Below are 23,410 nucleotides of genomic sequence, written 5' to 3'. Positions count from 1 at the left end.
GATCAATCGGAGTAGACGAGAGTTCTCAATCTGGTCAAGGGTGTAGCTGTTGATAATCGGAACAAGCGGACGATGGTCGGTGATTAGTGAGAACTGTGCACCAGATAGATACAAGCGGCACTTGTGCACTGCCCAGACGACTGCGAGGCACTCGAGCTCGATTACAGCGTACCTTGTTTAAGCGTCAGATAAGAAACGACTTCCACACTGGATGAGGTGCCATTGCTGGTCATCATGCTGTTGCCAAAGGGCAAATCCGAGGCCATTCTTCACAGATGCATCAGTCTCGAGACGGAGAGGCTTGCCAGGTTGGAAGAAAGCTAACACTGGTGACTCAGTCAGGATGGCTTTGACGGCTTCGAATGCTATGGTGTGCTGCTGATCCCAGGCGAACTCATTGCTGGTTTTCAGGAGTGGGTGAAGCGGCTCACTTAGTTCAGCAATGCGCGGTGTGAAGTCGCTGCATTGGTTGACCAAACCGAAGAACGAGCGGAGGTCAGTGCGGTTGCAGGGCACTTCGAACTGGCGAATGGCAGATGTCTTGCTACCATCAACGGCATAACCATCAGCATTGATGACGAATCCGCAGAACTGTACTTCACTAGCGCCGAATACAAACTTGTGTGGGCTGAGCGTAATGTGATGCTCAGGGGCACGGTGAAGGACGTCACGAACGTGGGTGACGTGGTCTTGAAAATCGACGTCATGTACTAGGCCGTCATCAACGACTTTGACGAAGTTAGCGAGGCGGTCAAATGCTGCGTCTGTGCGGCAGTTGAATTCGTCACCTGCTGAGGACAGACCTTGAGGGTTGCGGCAATAGCGATACCGACCCCAGGGCGTGATGAATGTCGTGAGCGGCTTCGAGTCGTCGGACAGGGGTATTTGCCAGTACCCATGACGAGCGTCGAGTGTGGTGAAGAAACGGGCTTTACCAATAGCTGTCACGGCGTCACGCGGAGTACGAGCTGGGTGTGTTGGTCGGCAGACTTGGTCGTTGAGTTTACGCAAATCAACGGTGAGGCGCTTCTCGTTAGAAGACTTCTTATCTGCGATGACGATCGGATGGCACCAGTCTGACGGTTCAGTGACTGGCTCAATAATTCCATTGATCACCATATTATCGTCCAGTTGAGATTTTATCTGGTCTCGGAATGCGAATGGGATTGCGCGGGCACCATTATCACGAGTTGGTGTGGCGTCAGATTGAAGCTTTATCTCCATGGGAGGACCAGCCATGGGCTTCAATTGGGAATCGTCAAATACATCAGCAAACTCTTGCATCAGCTGAGCCTTAACATTAGCAATGTCTGCACTACTGGGTTCGGACTTCACACGGGAGATCCGCGGCCAAGACTCAGGGAGAATGCCAAGAGCACGGAGAGATTGGCATGACAGCAACGCCTCATCGAGGTCTTCATACATATGAAGTACCGTGGTGTGCTGGGCTGAGCCAATGGAGAGCCTGGCAGAAATCTTTCCCAGGCTAACCAGAGAGGTGCTGTTTGCTGCTGAAACAGTGTCGGAATCGACGGCAAGGTTCTCAGGGAAGCCACCTAGCTGGGAAAGATGTGCAGGCCCAATGGCGTCAACATCGCTGCCGGTGTCTGGAATCCATGTCATGGCTTCGGCGGTCGGTTCTGTGTTGAGCTGCGTGTGGACACTGAGTTCTAGACCATGTCGAACAGAGGCACGTTGCAACTTAAGTTGGCCGACTTTGCCGGATGCTGTTGGTTTGCCTTTGTGCGAGCACATGGACTGGAAATGTCCGACACGTTGACATCCGTTACATTTGCGTGACTTCGCAGGACATGTGCCTTTGGTGTTGGGACTGCGACCACAGCTGGGACACTTGTCACCTGCGGGCTTGTCTGGTGTAGACTTCACAGGTGCGGGCCGGCTCGCCTTCTGCTGTTTATAAGATGATTTCTTAGCTGCGTGCACGTGATCACTGGAGGAAATGCCAGAGGAAGTTTGGCAGGCTGCTTCCTCAGCACGGCAGAGCTTCACGGTTGCCTCCAGATCCTGGAGGGCCAGCAGCTTGTGACGCACGTCGTCCTCAAATACACCTGTCACAATGCGGTCACGTAGTATGTCGTTGTTGAATTTCAACAGGCCTGCCTTGCAGGGGTTGCACATCGCCTGGTTGCAGTTATGACATACTTAACACCCAGAAAAGTCACACGCGTGAAACAGTTCACGGAGGGCCGTATAAAAGGAGCCAAATGATTCCCCACGCTGCTGCCGTCTCTTGTAAAATTCGATTCGGTCGAGCAGTGGGTTCCTCTGCCGCCGGATGTACTGCTGGAGGACCGGGATGGCATCAGCAATGTCAGCGTCTTCCGGGAAGGCGATAATGCCTTCTTGGATGAAACGGCGCAGGTCCTCATCTAGGGCCTGGCGGAACGCTGACATACGTGTGTGGCGGTCGTGGCTGGCAAGACGTTGGCATTGCGCATAGTCACGCCAGGCCTCCTCCCAAGCGGTAAATTCTGCCATTGTGGCAGTAGATAACAATACTGGTCGTTCTGCGGACACAGACTTGGGTGCGGGTGGGGTTGTAGAACTAGTACTGGTCTGGTTGGACATCCTTTCCATCAGGGTCTGAAACTGCTGATCTCGCAGTGCAGACGCCTGTGCCTGAGTTGTCAGGAGCTGCAGGAGCGTGGCGACGTCAGGCACTCCATTACCAGAAGGTGCTACGGGATCGCTGCTCGCCATGCTGATCACAAATGCTCGTTGTGACAGCTCACACGACTACGTCCTACGAAAGAAATTGAACAACACTCCTATCTAAAACCAGGCGCGTCGGAACGACTTTGGAAGTGGAAAAAATTTCAAAAATTAAAGCCAATTGCAAGCATTTCCGGGCATTTGGTGCCATTTCAGTGTACGGTAACTACAATGAAAGACTTTTTGATTCTGCAAAAACCAAGAAGATGCTACGATCGGGGACAAACATTACCCTCCCCCGGGAAAAAAATTCAAAAATTTAAGCCAATTGCAAGCATTCCCAGGCATTTGGTGCCATTTCAGTGTACATGGACTTTTGATTCTGCAACAAACCACGATCGGGGACAAGGATTTGCCACGTTTGTGCTGAGATCATCGCGCTTTGTTGCAGTGTGCTAAAGAAAAAAAGAAAAAAAAACCGGCCGAAAAAGTGGGGCGGCCATGGCCGCCCCGACCGGTGCGATTCCGACGCCCTTGTAAAACGAACTAACAAACTAACTGCAGGGTAATCTAATCCAAATCCAACGGAGTGCTACACTGCTACTGGGCCAGGTAAGACACTACAAACTAGGTTGGTGTGGACAGAATGGAAACTACAGGACGAAATGCTCACTGCGCCATGTGGTGTCAGATAGAGTTTATTCACAACTAGCAAGGAGGACAACAAACGAAGAACAACATTCCAATCAGTGTGCGAACACAAAAGGGAAGTGTGTACGAACACCAAGGAAAGTGTGTACGAGCGCATATGGAAGCAGGAGCTCTAGGCGGGTGCATACGGGGTGCGGGAGTTGCACCATATACGGAATTATGCCATATACATCAGCGCATAGTCACTGATTTGTGAGAATTTAGAGCGTGCGAACTTACTTCTCAATCCGAGAAGTCGGCTGAGAACGAAAACATTTGCGCCAAATTGCTTGACAATTGTGAATTTACTCGTTTAACAAAGTGCGTCCTCGCGATGTTCGTGCACAGCTTTTGGATGGCCAAGAACTCGAAAGCCCTTCTCTGGTAGACCCGTTATCGATTGCTGAAGAGATCTTGTACTCCATCTTGCCCGATTTGGAGCGCAACTTGTTGAAGGTCGGCTCCCTGACTATAATTATGCTAGTAATTGCAGTTTTGCCAGTATTTGAGTTCATCCTTCGCAACTGACGATACGCGTACATTGTACTTTGGTAGCCTATAGTCAACAAATAGTGACTTGGTATAGCCTAAGGTGTTGTCTACATCATAAATGCCACTAGTGATAGCCAGTACTGAAAATAAAACTATAATTTTGGTCATAGCGAAACTCGGAGTTAAAAACACTTTCTCTGTCCTCCTATTGTTTGAACCAGCTCTGCCTCTCGGTACTGAGCACTCTCTTGGACAGCCTGGAACCTCTCTGTTTTAATATTGGTCCTAGACATGGAAATACATGCAGGTGTCAAATGACATCTGTTGGCGGTTCTAGGTGTACTGAAAGTGGTGGCCTTATTAGGCTTAAGAAACCATTATTCGGAGCACAGGCTCTCTCTCAAAGGAATCCCTGATTAGCTCATATATTTCTTCTGTAGCCCAGTTATTCTTGTTTTAGTGACTTTCCAGTGTTCTACAAGCATCTCTGGTTCTAAATCATTTGATTTTCCTCCTCTCCTTTGATTTAAATACTCAAATTTTATTTGAGTATTATTCTTTCTAGTTTTCTTTAGTCTATTAGTTTGGAGATACTCCAATGGTAGGTATCCATTTTCCTCTGGAGAATCCGTAAGTAAATAAACAATACAATACAATACGCTGACAGCGCGTTTATGGCGGCAGCAGTATTTTAGATGCTGATGCTGCAGGTTCGGCGCAGTGATCCTCCTAGTCATGCCAAGCTCCTGGACAGGCGTTTGGACCAAAGGTTTCACGGTCAGATTAATGAATAATTGTTGGAAACAGGGACTATCCACAATCTCCGAGGGAAGTCCAGTACAAGGGATCAAGGTCGTCCTGATAATCCTGCACGACAGTTTGCGGATTGCATCTCATCTTGGAGGCTATCGGCTGCTTTGCAGTTTGCGCTGCCTTCGTGCTGATCGTGGTGGTGGAGTGCCAAGCATCAGTAATGAAATTAACGGTGTTTCAGTATTCGATAGATTGAAGCAGAAGCATCCTGAGGCTGAGTTCGTGTGGGACGAGACTCTGATACCGGGACAGCCGCCCCATCAGCCGCATCCCATCTATTTTGCTTCGCTGGCGCTCCGTGCTATCTGGCAGGCACCACTGGGCACACAGGGCTCGGCTGGACCCTGTGGTGTAGATGCTGAGGTCTGACGTCATATGTGCTCCAGTTTCATTGACGCTTTGGATGGATTGTGTGATGTGCTTGCTTCTTGTGCCAGGAGAGTGGCCACTGAGCATATTGATGCTGGTGCATTGGTGGCGCTCACTGCATGTCGCTTGCTGTTCTGGGACAAGCGGCCCGGTGTCCGGCTAAAAGGCACACGTGAGGTTGTTGGTCGCATTATGGGAAGGCAATTTGTTCTATTGTTGACCCTGTGTTCCAGCAGGTTATTGGATGCTCCCAGCTGTGGGCCGGTCAGGACAGCGGAGTGGGGGCGGGCATACATGCTATGCAGGAGGCGTATGCTCGTGAAGAGACTGATGGAGGATGAGACAAATGCCTTCCATCGTCTGAATCGCAACATCTGCCTTCGGAATGTCCAACATCTTTGCCCGCCTCTGGCCACTGTTTTAATCAACATAATTATACAGCAAGCATGCTTGTATATTATGTCGACGGTGATTGGGTATTATCGGAGAGGGGAACAACTCAGGGAAACCCTTTGGCAGTGTATATGTATGCCATTGGCATGATGCCTCTCGTGCACAAGGCAGAACAAGCCGAGATTATCCAGTCTTGGTTCGCAGCTGATTCCACAGCAGCGTGTGTGCTGCGTAGACTCTGTCGTTGGTGGGACATCTTTGCAACTGATGGCCCGGCTTATGGATAGTTCCCAAATGCAGCAAAATCGATTCTGGTGGTGAAGGAGCGTTTTCATCGCGAGGCTGTTAAGCTATGCAGGGACACCAGTGTCTTCATTACGTGTAATGAAGCTCGGTACCTGGGAGCAGCCATCGGCTCAGCTGACGTCAAGGAGAACTTTGTGTCGACTTAGGTCCAGGAGTGGGCTGATGAGCTAACTCGCCTGGCTTCTTTCGCTCGCTCGCAGCTTCAGGCAGCATATTATGCAAATGTCTCGGGCTTGAGAGGACGCTGGGCTTTCTTATGCCGTATCCAGTCATTTTCTCCGTCTCTGTTCAGCCACTGGAGGACGTGATAAGAACGATGCTTATACCAGAAGTGACAGGTCGGCCACCGCCTGGCACAGTGTCGAGGGAAGTACATTGTACTCGCAATGCCCTTTCGTTTGGGTGGCCTGGGCCTGGTCAGCCCGATGACCTTGTGCTCCCAGTATGAGTCGTCTGTCGCCATCACAGCATTTCTCTCCCGGCGTATCGTGGATCGTGTTTCTGATATTGGGAATTCTCTGATTGGCTTCCAGCGGGAGAAGACGAAGAGAAAGTAGGAAGTGCGTTACAGCTAGGCGGAGTCGTCACGGCGTATCAGCAATGATGCGTCGGACGCCTTGCGACACACCATTGTCCTCGGCAGTGAACCTGGTGCCTCGAGTTGGCTGACTTTTTTATTTTTACTGAATACCACAGAACCATCAGAATGATGCTGCACAGCGGGGGCGGTGGCATATTGGATGGAAGTGGCGGCGGGGCAAAGTCACTTGCCGTCCATTGAAAGGCATGGCTTTTTACTGAACAAAGCCGAGTTCATGGACGTCTTGTGCCTCCGTTATGGTTGGATGCCACCAAGGTTACCAACTCATTGAGCTTGTGGACGGGACAATGGTATTGACCATGCCTTGTCATGTTCCCTTGCTTGTTTTACCATTATCCGCCATAATGATATCAGGGATGTGACAGGCTCTCCCCTCCAAGAGACCTATCACAATGTTTCCATCGAGCCACTGCTGCAGCCACTCACTGGAGAGAGAATAAGATACAGGTCTCTGCTATCGTGGAGGAGCATGCGCGGCTTGATGTAGCGGTCAGTGGGTTGTGGGGCAGTCGTTTTGAGCGTACTTTACTTGATTATAATTATGGGTTCTTAATCCTCTCGCAACCTCAAATCGATGTGCAACACACACCACTGTCTATTGGCGCCATGAAAAAGGAAAGAGACGATGCTATGAAGAGAGAGAGAGAGAGAGAGAGAGAGAGAGAGAGAGAAAGAGAAAGAGAGAGTGAGAGTGGTGGAGCATGCGACGTTCATGCCTGATTTGCTGTCGGCAAGTGGTGGCATTGGAAGAGCGGCTACATCACTCTATCGCCGAATGGCGTTATTGAGAGCAGACAGGAGGAAGGAGCAGTACTCCCATGTAATATCTTACATCCGGTGCCGTCTCTCGTTTGCTCTGTTGCGATCATGCATCATGTGTTTGCGAGGTTCACGAGTGTATGATGTGCCCTGGCAAGCTGTCTTATAAGTTATACACGTAGATCATGTCCATTATGACTTTCCTCTGCACAGGTCCACTGCACTATTGTTTTTTAAAAGATATATAATTATTATTATTGGTCAAGATAATTAATATTACTTCTGCATAAACAAGTGAAGTGCTTCACTGTCCGAAGAGTGCTCCCATACCCATGTAGGGCACAAGAGAGATATTGGAAGCTGCGTCGCAACTTTGCGTTTCACGTATTACTACGATCATCAGGCAACTGATCAGTGATGGCTCTAAAATGGGGCGGCCTGAACATAAGGGAGAACAAGCTGGGAAATGATGAGGGGTATAATAGCGCAAGAGTCAGGTGCAGGCGTGAAGTTGCCAAGTCTTTATAAAGCCCCGGCTCTATTCTATATCATTCACGGCGGAACTGCTGCTGCATAGCCCCAAATCTAAAGGCTTGGCAACTTCACGCCTGCACCTGACTCTTGCGCTATGATACCCCTCACAATGTCCCACCTTGCTCCCCCGTATGTTCAGGCTGCCCCGTTTTGGAGCCATCAGTTGCATGCTGATCGTACTAATAAGTGAAACTCAGAGTTGTGACAAAGCTTCCAATCTCTCTTGTGTATTACTTCTACATATATCAAATACTATGATCGCCCTGGCTCCATCCCTTATCTCCTAAGCTATCCCCCCCCCCCCCCCGCACAGTACTAGCTTCGTTCCATATTCTTGTTCTAAAATTATTTTCATGTCTTCAATTATTTGATCTCTTCGATCGAACGGTCGATTTATTACAACTGCATTTTCTGAACTTAGAAGTTGCCACTTTGGCGGTGTTAGCGATGAAGTTGGTTGTTCGAACGAGGAACACACGCTTCCTACCAAACTTGACACTTGACTGACTCACGACTGCCACCCGGAGCGCACAAAGAGCACATCGCACCTTCCACTCTGCAAACCTGCAAGAAAGAACCACTCTTTATTGATCAAAACCGTTCTTTTCTGCACTTACGCCTCAGCAGCGGCACCAGCTCACTGTCCTCGACAAGCGATGTGTTCGAGGCTTAGCCAGTCTGCCCTTCCCTTCCCATACCACTCGCCTTTCCTTGAGCCCTGTAATTGAACTTGCAAAATGCAAACTCCGTTTCCTTATGCACCGTGTCCACACCAGCAGCATCAGCCCTCTTCTGAAAGATAGAGTAGCCTTTCAACCTCCCAGTAACACCCGTGGCAATGACAATTTCAAATACATGTTTGTTGTGTCGCTAACTCGGCGCTAATTCGGCGACAGCCGACGATTGGTTTCCGCAGTGAAGCTTTGGAACACCCAGGCTGCCACAGAATCTCACGTCCACTCGTCGTCCAACCCTATTGCTGGTAGTGTTTTTGTACGGTTTACCCGTATGGCCGAATAGTACCTCCCTCTGGCATAGGTCCTCATCTTCCTATTTCTCTCTGATTGTTAATTCTGTTCGAACTTGACTTGTAACCGGTACATAAATACTTCCCATTGACTGTTTTCTCATTTTCTCAAGTACAGCTTTATCGAGCCACACTTTTTATTCTATCGCCATCATAATATTGGGATCAATCCCCGTTTGGTTTGCGATGTAAAATAAAAGTTCAAACAAACAAACAAACTCCCTGCTCATTACACAGTGTTTCGGGGAATTCACTTTTATGTAGACGAGTGTGAGTGAAAAGTGAACAGCACTAATCATGTAGTGCAATCTAAGCCAAACCATCACCAGGGATAACGCGTTCCAGTGCAGCCGCCATCTTAGCGTCGATAGTAGCGGATACGTGTCGTCGCGGCAGCTGCTGACCAGCTGCTGTCCATCTGTCCGTGACGAAGTGTGCATGTGTTGTACACAGTAATAAGTGATGACTTGCCACACAGTGAGTTTGAGAACGGCACAGATCATTCAGATGTCGGTTGAGCCATACTGAGGACAGACAGTGAAGATGACTAGATTAGTAGATAGTGGACTAGTATAAACATCTACTGACTGGAGACCAGCCCGTCGTCTTTTCTAGATCAATTTCTGTGTCAGTGAAAGAAATTTCCAACACGAAAACTGTATTTACGACTGAGTTCTTCTTTAGACTTGAGATAGAATTCTTGCAGCTTGCAAAGTATTGTAGATGGTAGCGAGCGGTGGTTGCTGAGTGTCCACGCTACGTTTGGTGCCATTCATGGTGAGTACTTTGCCGCTGTGTGTGTGCGTGTGTGCGCGTGTGATGTTGGCGTGATATGTGCGTTTGTGCGTGTGTTTGTGCGTGTGTGTGCATGTGTGTCATGAGCGGCGGGAGCGGGTTGTATTATTGGTCCAGCCATACCGAAGTATTCCGTGTATTGTCTATTCATATGACATGTATAGCATAGTAGTCCGTTTATTGTCTATTCATATGACATGTATACGTAACCTGCTGTCAGTCCTCAGCAGTAACCACACATTGGCGACCGAACAGTAGTTCCAACAATGGCCGGACCGGTTCCGCCATCCCTCCTGCGTTCGTGTGTGTGTGTGTGTCACAGTTTTTTTGCATATGTGTCCAATTTGACGTAGGCCACACCGTTTTTTCTATATTTCTGGTCACCTCCTTCCCCCCCCCCCCCCCCCCGCTTACCTTACTCGATGAAATCAATGAGGGAGTGGGAAAAAATAAAAGCCACCCGTAAATAAAATGTGCAATCATTATACATTATCCACGTACTGCATTGTATTTCTGTGTAGAGACAGTGGAGCTAAAGAGCCGGCAGTGTTAATCCTCGATCCACATATCGGCACACACAGAGACATAGACAGGAATAGCAAGCAAACACAGATTGAAGAGTACATGTAGTTGGCCTCAGCCAGATGATTGTGCCTTTCTACACGTACACATGTCTGGCCACCCTTCTGCTCACCCACACGATACAGCGACCTCTGAAGAACGTGCACGTGTGGTCCATTCACTAACTGCATGGTAACTAGTTACCAGGTTACTTGCAGCCCAGCTTACTCCCACACCTAGATTTACATGGGAGCATGCCACGCCTTCCCCTGGGCAAACCTGCAAGAAAGAATCACTCCCTGCTCATTACACAGTGTTTCGGGGAATTCACTATTTCTAATGTAGAAGAGTGTGCGTGAAAAGTGAAAAGCACTACTCATGCTTAGAGTCATGGACGCGTGGGCAAGATCCATTTTTTTCATGTAGGGGTGTTTAATCCTGACGCTTCTTCCTATGCGTCCAGAAGCCTGGACGCGCTGTTCCGGCAACATGAGGGCGCTTAGAGACTTCAATAATAGGAGAGAGTAGTGAATGTTGAGCGTGGTGCCTTTGCACCTTTAGTGTTTTCCGTGAACGGGGCAGCTGTGCCGGCATCCACGGCCTTCCTCAGGCGCCTTTGCCTGCTCACATCTCAATCTTTGGGAGGTAGCTATTCGTCGTTGAAGGGATACTATCGCTGTCGGGTATCTTTCGTGCTGCTACGTTCCGCTGTATTGTGTGTCAGGGATGCTCGGTCGGCCCGTCACCGTCCAGTTCATATTATACATGTATATGCTTCGTGAGTTGGCGATGGTGGAGAGTCGGGTTCCCCTGCCGTGATTAGTTCTGCACCGAGCTTGTTTGGAGTGAAAGTATATAATTATAAATTTTATTATTATTATTTCGTCTACTTTGAGGGAAAGAGACAAACGGGAAAAGTCGGAAGAAAAAATTGACTGTCACCACCAGGACTCGAACCAGGGACCCTCGCTTGTAATTGTAGACGTCGAGGACCCTCGGTCATTCACTACGCTGTCACCTCCAAACCAGCTAGTCGCACGCCCGCGCTGGGCACAACAGTACGAAGTAGGAAGTTGCGACCTCGGCGATGATTTTGTTGAATGAGTTTGCTCCCCCACTGGAGCTCGCGCTATTCCGCCTACAACTTGATGCTTGACTGACGCACGACTGCCATCCTGTTCTCACCGTCCAGGAGCGATAACTGACTCACGCTGCTATCTGGTGTTCACGAGGTGTTTGTCGCGCTGGAAACGGAGTCTCTGTACGTTTGTATCCCTGGTGATGTTTGTGCCTGGACCGCACTATATAAGTGGTGCTCTTCAGGCACAATCTTCCTCAGCCTACTCAAGCTCAACTGATGAGGGGTGAATTCCCCGAAACACTGTGTATTGAGCAGGGAGTGGTGCTTTCTTGCAGGTTTGCCGAGTTGAAGGTTCGATGGACTTCTCGTGTTCTCTGGATGGCAGTCGTGAGTCAGTCAAGTGCCAAGTCGTCGGCGGAATAGCGCGAGCTCAAGTGTGGGAGCAAACCCATTCCTAAACAAAATCATCGCCGAAGTCGCAACCTCTACTTCATTATAATTATACTTCAAGTATTACAGAATAATTGAGAGGCTTTGAATCGTTTTTATCAAAATCTAAATATTTGCCGGTTTGGAAGCTGGGAAACTACTCATGTCGTGCAATCTAAGCCAAACAATCACCATTGACACCAGGGATACAATCGTGCTCCAGTGCAGCCGCCATCTGCTAGCGTCGATACGTGATAGCGGGATCGCTAAGATGCCCGTTTCAAAATGCAAACTGGCTGGCTTTTGTACGCAGCACAATCCATTTTTAGTTTCTTATTTTTTTTTCACAAAGTTCACTGGCAAAGCATGCGTGCGCTGCCGTGCGAGCAAAGTCTTTTTCGGAGTGTTCTGTTTTAGTGCTTGGTATCTTATCTCTCGGTAGTTTTCTTCTCCAAACAGTTATCTTCATGACTTGTGGTGAACGGGGTAAGAATGAACCAGGCCTCTCTCCTTTTGTGAAGTCGTCGCAGCAGCTGCTGACCAGCTGCTGTCCATCTGTCCGTGACGAAGTGTGCATGTATTGTACACAGTAATAAGTGATGACTTACCACACAGTGACGGTTTGAGAACGGCACAGATCATTCAGCTATCGGTTGAGGCATACTGTTGACAGACAGTGAAGATGACTAGATAGTGGACTAGTATACTATAATTTTAAACATCTACTGGCTGGAGTCTAGCCTGTCGTCTTTTCTAGATCATCTTGCTGTGTCAGTGAAAGATATTTCCTTCTCGTGAAATGACTGAGTTCCTCTTTAGATTTGAGATAGAATTTTTGCAGTTTGCGTAATATTGTAGGTGATAGCGAGCGGTGGTTGCTGAGTGGCCACGCTACGTTTGGTGCCTTTCGTGGTGAGTACCTTGCCGCTGTGTGTGTGTGTGTGTGTGCGCTTGTGATGTTGGCGTGATATGTGCGTTTGTGCGTGTGTGTGCATGTGTGTCAGGAGCGGCGGGAGCGGGTTGTGATTGGCCCAGTCATACCATAGTATTCCGTATATTGTTTATAATACGACGTGTATACGTGACCTGCTGTCAATAGGCATCGGCGGCTAATGCAAGCATTATAAGCAGCATTATATGCTTGTTCTAGTAAACTAGCACTGCTTAGCATTTTTGAAAAGTGGCATAATCGCAGAAAACTGGGATTATGGCTGCTTTTGATGGCTACTACTGAACTAGCAGTCCGCAGCCGTCTGAGTCGTGGTGTCTCCAGCGTCATCTGAATCATGGTCCACATCTAGCTAGCTATATCCAGCACTCCTACACTCTACATAACCACATGTACCGGAGTGTACCCGTCGTTCAACATGCCATGTATATCCAATAGGCGAAAAGTCTCGCAACAATGATTTGCATTGTGTTGTTGGCATTGTTGTGCAGGTCAAAATGCTACATAACAGACCGATCCCCTTATTATTGTCTGGGTTCGAGCAAGGGGGCAACTCCGCAGTCGCGTGAGATCCGACTTCACACACGCGACCCAACTCACCTCGCGTGCGCTTGACTTCTCGCATGCGAAGTGCAGAGCACGCGAAATCTACAAACTTGACTTGCTCGACCGGATTTTATTGAGCAACACTGCATGTCAAGAAGCGCAGTCAGCAATGAACAAAAATTGTTTTTGTCTTTATCATCTTGACAAATCATTGTGTATCATATTATCACATCCTTGAAAGAATATCACCAGTAAAAATGACAAAAATATACACCTGCATGTATGGGGCACTCTAGTTTTTGAGTGTGTGTGTGTGTGTGTGTGTGTGTGTGTGTATGTATGTATGTGTGTTGTGAGGGGGGGGGGGGGGTGGGGTCGAAAATGAATGATAATTGTTTTACTGAACCTCTGACTAATATCAAGATTTACAATCCCTGACATTGTGCCACACCTGCATACCATGCGGTCCAGACCGAATTTCAAGTTGACGTCTTTTTACTATGCAATGCTCCTTCCACGGGTGATTCACGACATTTTGTACAGGGCGTGAACGCATCAAAAAATTTTCTTGAACTAATTTCTGCATGATCAACAGGGGATTTGTCCGCCACAGGTCCTGCATACGTCATTATGTGTACAACAATGAGCATTGCATCATAAAATATGAAGTCCACTGTTGAACATGAAATTCTGTCTGGACAGCACTCATAGCGGAGTTGCTCACTGTTGGGGATTATAATACTCTTGCTAATATTCTAATACTTTGTAGCCATACAATATTATGTTCTGTTATGAGAGGACATGTATGTGTACTTGACCGGCGTTAAGCTTCTTGTCAGACCTTGAGTAACTTGGACTGGCGACAGCAAGAAAACACAATAATATGATGCCTGGAAGGTTGAGAACATATTTCCCTGCACTGTGAACTACGCATATCATAAAACAGAGTCACACAACATCTTTGACACACTCAAGAGATGACTAATTGCCGCTGGAAAGCAAACTTGTTTCCTTCAAGTCAGCTATTTTATAACCAAGGCAACCTGTGCGCATGTTGCTGCACGTCATACAAAACCAGATGCATGTGCCGATAAATTCCAGTGTTAAACGTTACCTTACATTGAAAAAACCTTTTTTCAAATGTTTCCTACCCCACAGCATACATTGAGTACCAGTGGTGTCCTCCACTTTGTAGCTAAAGGCAACTTCAGGATAATTATGCATTATGCTGTTTGGTGTTGGTTGAAGCAACTGAACGCTATATGAGTGGCAAAGTCTATTTGCAATTTGGAGTTGAAAAGGGAATTGGATTCTTGCTCCTGCAACATTAAACCCAGTAGCTGTTGCCGTCGTGTTGTGAAGTTACTATGAAGATTTGTAGAGTAATCCCATGAGTATTTATGTGCTGCTGTCTGACCAGGCAAATACTATGTGGTATGATTTCATATATGCCTTGACATGTACGTAGAGATCCTCAAGTGTGCTCAACACTCTACTTGCCCCTCAAGCATTTAATTCTTATCTGCACACTTCTACTCAACTGCCAATCCAGGCAGGAGTGGCACCTGAGTATGCCTATGAGAGTCTATTGTATTGTGATGTTTTGCATAGTTATGACAAACATAGCATACATTAGCATTGACTGGAATTTCTCTCATTTTGTCCGGTGTACTACAGGTGTAGCCATGGCAATGAAGACTCTTCCCAAGGCAGAGCACCTGCTCCGCCTTGTACTGAGGAACGATCATCAGGAGCTGAGGAAGGCAATCCTTCAAGAGGACGGTACCTTGAAGGAAGGTGTAGAAAACCTGACATATACCAACGAAAGGGGAGAGAAGGAGCCATTACTGGTAGGTAATATGCACATAGTTATACACCTACACACTGACACACACACACACACACACACACACACACACACACACCTGGTCCTGGTATACACTGCCATGTAGGTCACGTGTTTCTCGTTGAGCGAGACGGAGACGAGAGGAGACATGAGCGTTGGTTTCGGGATAAGTCGTTTCGCCTTTTGAATTGCCTCTGGCAATTCTGACATTGCAATTGGAACTTGTCCCTTTCATCAGCAGTTGAGCGCCTGGTGGATCGGTTGCAGTTGTGGATAGCAAAGCCCCGGGGATCGACTTGCAGCAATGTTCACAAATGGGACAGTGAGCGGTACAGCACGCTTTCCGAATACATAGGCGTACAGGTGAAGAGCTTGTGACATTGGCAACATTCAGGGCAGAACTGGACTGGGCACAGCGATGGACTGCAATGCCACCCGCACTTAGAAACAATCGGTGACACTGGGAGCACTGGCGGCTGTTGGCTTGCTGCTGGACTGGTCACAGACATGTACATTATGTACGCGCTGAAAAATAGAACATGTTTGAGTTTTCATTTTGGTTCGTTCCACACGCATAACGCACCAAAAGGTAGCAAAAATGAATAAACGTGTGGTTTCACGAGTAAACGTGCCAATTGTGATCACAGCTTGTGTTTATCCACTGTCCACTGGACTATACTGTGGCATGACTTCACCGAGTATCATCGCCATTCCCCGATTCCTCCAGCAATTTCAATGGACATACTTACTGTTTCACTGAAAAGATACTTTTGAACAAGGTGACTACTCCTACCGTTGGGGTTCCTGCTTTTTGGCCTAGTATCTTCTTGACTACCGATATGTTTTTCTTGTGCGATGTTGTCTTCGCAAACTGCTGCCCGGTCGACAATCGTACACGATCTCCCAGATACACCTGACACAGCCGCGCAATACACATGTGTCTTGAGATGACTTTATAGAACAGAGTTCCGAACTTGGAGACGAGTCTTGTCCAGTGATGTGAAGTGATTTTTCAAGAAAGCTGCGACGGGTGTTCTCAAACCAGAAAAGGTGACGTTCGCCAGCCCTTGGCTACTATCCACACTCCGGCGTAACAAAAACTTGCATCAGTCCTACACTCCATCGTGGCAGGAACTTGCCTTATTCTTCATTTGGGGATGTGAAAGTGTGATTCTCCAAGTTGACACTGAGCTGCGATCATAGCACGTTGTTGTTGTGAGTTTCAAAAGCTAGCGTCAGCCCCAAAAATTATGAGTTATTCCCTGGGCGCTCGTGTGTGTGTGTGTGTGTGTGTGTTGTGTGTGTATGCATCGGTCTGTGCGTGCGCGCGTGCGTGTGCGGGCATGTGTCCTCTCTGGAGGAGATATGAATAGTAATGTTATGAAACAGATGCACTACAGGACAGGTGTGTATGTGTGTGTTGGGGGAGGGGGGGGGATGCATGGTTTTGAGGGCTGGCTTATGTGTGTGTGTGTATGTGCGTCTGTGTGTGTGTGTGTGTGTGTGTGTGTGTGCGTGCGTGCGTGCATGCGTGCGGGCAGGCGGGCGGGTGCGTGTGTTTGCTGGCTACCACTCATGATGGTGCACAGCGGGCCCTTGACCTATTCATATATGTAGCGTCTTCTGTCGGCTTGACGGTCAACTTGGACAAGACAAAGGTGATGGCTGCTGGATATGGACTCACGGAAGCAGACCGGCTGCCCCTGGACGTGACGGGTGAGGTGGTCGAGTGTGTAGATAGTTTTCGTTATCTTGGCTCTCTCCTTCACACGAATGGCCGATCCACCCCGGATTTCAGCTCGCGCATTGCCGGTGCATCACATGCATTTGACAGCAACCTTTCCCTTGCTACGAAGCGGCTTGTGTACGAGGCATGCGTGTTATCTCTGCTTCTGTACTGTGCTGAGTGCTGGGTGCCATTGAAGCCCGACCTTGATGCACTGTGCTCTTTCCATCTGCGCTGCATTCGTTTCGTAATGGGTGGACGAACGACTGACCAGGGTTGATTTTCTGGCGCGATGGAATCCGTGTCAGCCCCGTGACATCCCCAGCCTGCTGACATCGCGCCACATGGAGTGGCTTGAGCATGTTGTGCAAATGCATGAAGAGCGTGCCCGCGTCAGCTACTGTTTGGTACCCTGCATCCTGTCCGTCTGATATGCGGCCCGAGAAAAAGATGGCGCAATGCTGCGCGGAGGGATCTGGCGGTGTTGGGCATCGACAAACGGTACGACTTTGCCGAGGATAGACAGGAACGGCGGGCCGCTTACAATGTTCTGCCCCCCCCCCCGCCCGAACCCGTTTGTGCGCCCCTGCGGGTACCTTGTGCTGAGTGTGGTGGTCTCTTCTCCAGGAGTGGTTTGCCTCGTCACAAATGCCTAGGTGAGCGCCGCAAACCTGTATCAGTATAGAGAGGTAGCCGACAATGTTCTGCCTGCCAGCGCTGGTTCCGCAGTGCTGGAGGTTTGGCAGTCCACAAGTGCCCCATCTCCCAGGCGCTCCCCACGGCATCGTCTCAAGCTCCATGTCGAACAGCGGTGTCCACCATTGCTGCTGAGCTCATTCCTCCGCCACCGCGCGTGCGGTTCGATCTCTTATGCTGCAAGGCCCACTGTGGGGCCTGTGGTCGTTGCTTCCGCTCTACTCGTGGCTTCCATATCCATAGCTGCCGGAGATGGCTCTCTCGTGGTACCAATTGAACATGGTCCCTGACCTCTCGGCAAATCGCCCACTTTCTGTCGTCACTCGTCGTTCCATGTTGTCGGCCCCGCAAGCGGACACGTGACCGTAATGGCAGTGTTTACCAGGACCAGGACAAGCTGTGTGTGTGTGTGTGCATGCGCGTGCGCGTATGGGGGTATGTGTGGCGTATGTGTGTTTGTATGTTGGTGTGTGTTTGTGTGCATGCGTGCACGCATGTGTGAATATGTGCATGCGTTCGTGTGTGTGACAGCTGCCTATAGCGAGGTCATGGATGGATCTATAGCCATCAGACTCCACTGCTTGTTGTTATAATGTTGTGCCTGTCGTCTGTGTTGGTGTCAACTTCAATACACACTTCTTAGTCTTTAACTCGGATACTGAGCCAATAAATAGAATTAAAATAGAAGAAATGACATGGAAACGAGTTATGAAGCAACTATCCACGACTGTAACAATATATCAATCAGTCAGAAAGTGTGATAACAGGGCACAAAACTGTCATGTTACTGTGACAGTCAACGACCTGAGACCTAGCTCTCACACACCTCCAGTGCGCAAACCGACAGCCTTCCAGCTTTGAAGGTTCAAGGTTATGGTAAGACCAATGAGGGGAAGGTGACCAAAGCGAAACTGTGCATAAGCTAAGTCCCACGGCGACAAAGAATGCTGACTGTTACAGGACCATGACGGGACCAGTTAATAACATGACAATGCGGTCTAACTACAATTCGAAGCAGCAAAGCAACACAACACCCAACTTGGGTGGGCCAGCTATATCTTTACTTATAATTAAAAGAGAGGCACCTGTGACGTGTGTCTGTGTGTGTGTCACGCTCCTTATAAAGAAGAGGCACCTGTGACGTGTGTTTTTGTGTCACGCTGAAGCGCTGCGGAGCAGCGCTGCCCTGAGCACGCGAAGCGTGCGAACAGTGTAGCACAGTGTAGCTAGCGGCCGCAGAAGCACTGAGCACGCGAAGCGTGCGAATCGTGTAGCTAGCGGAAGCAGCCACAGCACTGAGCACGCGAAGCGTTCGAATCGTGTAGCCACCACCACGTGCTGAGCACGCGAAGCGTGCGAACAGTGGAGGTACGTAGACCCGGGTGCTCGAATCAGAAACGATTTGACAGGTGTGCAATTTCTCATCTGTAAATCTCAACAATGTCAGAATATACTTTTGGAGAGGCGATGGAACAGGGAAGAGGGTTTGGCTTGACCCACCCAGCAGGAATTCAGAACATGGGTGCGCTACAACACAAGCTACAGACGCAGTACAATTGTCGTATTTCCTTTGGATTTTTTATTTCTACGGTGGTAGCGCTTATACTTATACTATAGCAGACACGATCAGTACGAGTAGCAGTAGCAGCCGCGCGCAGAAGCACTGAGCACGCGAAGCGAGCGAATCATGTAGCCACCTAGCCTAGGCCATAGGTAGCACTAGCAGCCGCACAAGCGCTGCGGACCACGTGAACCGTTCTCTGCAAATAGAAACATCTCCAACAAAAGGATACAAAAGATCTGCACTGACTGCACTCTGCATCTGATCTGCAGTGAAGAGCGCATCGCACTTTTGTTCGTAAGTTTTTGAACTTTTTGAGCCGCTTCATCCGCCACCAGGTGATGGACAACCCTGACCAGCCTCCCGAAGGCGTAACAGACGTCCCTCCTTCTCCTTCCAACGATGAAGAACCTCCCTCACCAGGACTTCAGCGGTCTAGGTCTGGCCACCACCACGTGCTGAGCACGTGTGCTGTTCATGTACTTGCTTCACCCGCGCATGCCACATTCGGCCAGGCAACGCTGGCGGGGGTGCTGCTAGTTAGAGATAAAGAAAAGGGGAAGCATTCTTTGTTGCCATGGGACTTAGCGTGTGCACATTTTCGCTGCGCTCACCTTCCCCTCATTGGCCCTACATTAACCTTGAACCTTCCAAGCTGGAAGGCTGTTGGTTTGCGCACTGGAGGTGTGTGAAAGCTAGGTCTCTGGTCGTTGAATGTCTCAGTAACATGTCAGTTTTGTGCCCTGTTATCGCACTTTCTGACTGAGTAATATCTTCTTACAGTCGTGGATAGTTGCTTCGTGACTCGTTTCCATGTGATTTCTCCTATCTTTCTTAGTCTATGTTCACAATATACATACATATGTACCAGTGGACTACTTTCGGACGTTTTTTATTATTTTTTGTGTAATCAATGGTACCAGTGAATCCTTTATCAGACCCACTCTGATTTAGCAGTCCAGACTATGTGGGATCATCTCCAAACCACCCAGGGTCCAGACATTCACCTTGGTGTGAAAAGTGGTCGTTTCATAGCTACTTTTAAGTAATCTTGAAATATCATAATTAATGGATTGTCCCTCTCCCCTTTTCGGGAGACCCAAGTGACCAGCAACTGTTGTTGTCTGTTAGAAAGAACAAGTATGTGGATATGGATGTACATCAATGTTTGAATATACATGCTTGTGTGTATTCGTGTATGTGTGCGTGCGTGTGTATGCATGTGTGTGTGTGTGTGTGTGTGTGTGTGTGAGAGTGTGTGTGTGTTTGCGTGAGTACGTGTGTGTGTGTGTATGTGTGTGTCCATGCGTGCGTGCGTGTGTATGTTGCTTGATTTTGTGTTCATACCATTTCTGCATACCAGGGTCGGCTGCTATTCGCGGCCTGCGATCTTGGCCGCCTGGAGTGTGCCTGCTTCCTTGCAGACTGTTGCGGAGAAACAGTCATCAACCATCGCTATGGGGTAGGTCTGTGTATGTGTACTTGCATTGCTGACACTGTCCAAGGTGCTAAGCACACTGCTCGGTAACTTGGAGGTAGGGGGGGGGGGGCGTGTAATGTTAGGTAAGGGGGTGTAATGTTAGGTAAGCAGGGAGGTAAGCGGGGGGTGCAATGTTAGGTAAAAGGGGGTGTAATGTTTAAAAGTAAGGGGGGAGTAATGTTAGGTAAGAGGGGGATTTTAGGGGGGGGTGTAATGTTGTTCTCTTGCTTTATTCCAAACAACTAGCTCTGGAAAGCTCTGTGACATGATGCCAACAGAATGTAGTGGTGTGCGTGCATGCGTACAGGGGAAGCGGAAAATGTAAATGGATAGCAGCACAAACGGTGTCGCGTGCATACATGCGTATGACAGTCAATGCATGTGCATGTATATGTGAACACTACAGTCCATGCATGTGCATGTATATGTGAACACTAAGAGGGGGGGGGGGGGGGTAGGGGGTTAGGAGGTACATCATTTTAATAAGTTTTTTAAATTTATAGAAGAAGAAAGGACCAAGGAACTACAAGTTTTTTAAAGTACGAGAGTCTCGTTCAGCGGCATGATTTTATGTCAGATATGGGTGAAACACAGCATTCAGGAAGTAAACATATGACTCAGCGCAAATTAGCAACTTATAAGATACTGACTGCTGTAGTCAGAACAGTGTGACATTCCTCAAATGCCATATCGAGTAGAATGGGTGGATGCAGGTATGTGATATCGGTGGTATCACTCTGCTCAAACAAGACTTGCAGGTCAATGTCTAGCTACGTCAGGAGTACTCTGCCTTGAAATCCCAAAGGAATTTATCATTATTTGAAACTGTGATGTTGAGCCATAAATAAATGTGCAAAGGAAAAGGACATATGGATACGAGTTAATAGTACCTCTCCATCACTGTAACTGGATACTATATACGTTGAATGTCTCAGTACTCTTGTCAGTTTTGTGCCTAGTTATTGCACTTTCTGACTGTATATAGTATCCAGTTACAGTGATGGAGAGTTACTCTTAACTCGTATCCATATGTCCTTTTCCTTTCTACGTTTATCATTCTGGACCTTTTAATCAAATAGCGTTTACCTTAAAAAAATAAAAAATAAATCGAAGTCACTAATGGATAGCTATGTCATAGGATGATAGCCAGCTCCTGTTGACCTGCCGTATGTGAAGTAATGATGTATGTCAATCCATTAATTACCCTTACCCTGCCTTATCCCCTATCGAGTACCTCTTTGAATGCTTCCAGCAAGGGTACTGAGTGAGTCAGTAGAGTCCCTACTTCTATTGTTCAGACAACAACGAGCAGAGCATTGCAGACATTTTCTACAGGATTAAAATTAGCTTGGGATACAGTGTACATAACCATGACCATTGTTTAGTATGGCTTCAGTCAATAGGTATAATACAGTGCAACATCTTCACTATACATACCAATTAGCAGAGATCAGATCCACAACTTGCAGGGCATGTTTCTACAGGCCCTTGCGATCTCAACAATGTTCTTTAAAAAGCAGTGAACATTGCTATACCATTGCGACCAATGATGCAGCTATGCTTGTGCATATGTGCGTTTGCGCATGTGTGTGTGTGTGTGTGTGTGTGTGTGTGTGTGTGTGTGTGTGTGTGTGTGTGTGCCAGCTAGTCCGGTTCGTGGGCACACTTATACCTGATTGTGCTGGGTCTGTTGCCAATGGTCTCAGCTGCTTGAAGGTGTAATGTTGTACCTGCCACCTTTGTTGGTTCCAGGGTTCATATACTTCCTCCGTATAAAAAAACTTCGTGACTTTTTTTGAAAGCTGCGCACAGCTCTGGAATTGTTCCGTTTGACTTGGAATAACACTCGTGGCATTGTCTAACCTGTTTACAAGCTATATACAAAGAAAAAAGCAACTCAAACGAATGAGATTGTGTTTTTTCAGAGTGTTCGTCGCTCGTGTCATTGTCACCTGACGGCACTGACTCCGCATCGCCAACAGTCGCTGCTTCCGCTCGCATTTCGTTCAGATTCTCTTCAGCTACAGTGATGATCCGACGCTGGACTTTGGCTACGTCCTCTTCATCTCCAGAGCTGTGTACGAATCGGTGTCGACTATTCAATCGTTCCAAACCGCAACCTCCATTATGCCGTGAAACGAGTCGTACAAGCACATTCACCCGCTTCGCATTTTCTCGCCAGGATAATCCTCCCAGCATTCTACAATGGCTTTGAGGAGGTCCCTGCGATTCCCTTTGGCGACAAAGGAGACGTCTGACTGGAGAGAGGCGAAGAAAGACGACTTCTTCCAGGTGGTTGGCTCCCTTCGCGGATCTCAATGGCTTGTCATGCCGCGCCAGTTCATGCGCAAAGAAGTTTGGGACTGAACAACAACTGGAAGTCGTAAAAATTGCCTATGCCTATGCTCCACTCCCGTTCTTCAGAACGAGGTGCTGGTCTCCGCCGGGCTTTCATGACGCAGAGAAGGCAGCGCTGTTCTTTTGCGTTGAAATCGTTTCAGGACAACTGCAGCGATTGAGAACTGCTTCACAGAACTTCGTAGAAGATGAAAACAATGTCCAATGACTTCGTGTCGATCCAGTGTTTTGGTGAAATGAACTGATCTCGTTGTTCATGTTCACCTATGTTTCGTTGATGCAAATAAAATGTGCAAAAATAATCAGGACACAATTGCGAGCATTTTGACGTACATATCAGTACATGGGACTGCATTTGGATAATTAGAAGTTCTGGATAATTCGAATTTAGGGCCTGGCGATTTGAGGTTCGAATTAGAGGGAGTCTACCTGTATTACCTTCACTGGGGGCAGGGGTAACTGCAGTTGGATCACGGGACGGATACCCTGATGCCGTCAATCCTTTTTCTGCACCTTGTCCTCGCCCACTTACTGAGGTGTGGTGAGCCCATAAGTGGGATCATTTTCAAGTCCACCCAGAGTTTTGCGGATTTCAGGGGGTTTCGGCCGTTGGGCGGTTCAATGGCCAATTGAGTCATCTTTCCAAGATTCCTTTCGAGTCTCTTTCCCCTCTCCCGGAGAGAGCCACGTGACCTGTTTCGGCAGTGAGCAACAAGTACAAGTAT

At 48.2% G+C, this 23,410-nt stretch overlaps 1 protein-coding gene across 1 annotated transcript in view; it reads left to right on the top strand.

Moving 5' to 3' along the window:
- The first annotated feature begins 9,251 nt into the window (after nucleotides 1-9,251).
- Nucleotides 9,252-23,410, top strand: part of LOC135819303 (uncharacterized) — a 49,487-nt gene continuing 35,328 nt past the window's right edge. Inside the window, exons 1-3 of the mRNA XM_065332486.1 lie at nucleotides 9,252-9,434; nucleotides 14,696-14,868; nucleotides 20,211-20,309. Of these exons, the coding sequence (XP_065188558.1) occupies nucleotides 14,704-14,868; nucleotides 20,211-20,309 (264 nt within the window). The 5' untranslated portion in view covers nucleotides 9,252-9,434; nucleotides 14,696-14,703. The remainder of the gene's footprint in view (nucleotides 9,435-14,695; nucleotides 14,869-20,210; nucleotides 20,310-23,410) is intronic.

Source organism: Sycon ciliatum, chromosome 6, assembly GCF_964019385.1.
Source record: "Sycon ciliatum chromosome 6, ocSycCili1.1, whole genome shotgun sequence".
NCBI classification, from domain to species: Eukaryota; Metazoa; Porifera; class Calcarea; order Leucosolenida; family Sycettidae; genus Sycon; species Sycon ciliatum.
The sequence above is the reverse complement of the archived record's forward strand: the minus strand, read 5'-3'. Positions and strand labels throughout refer to the sequence as shown.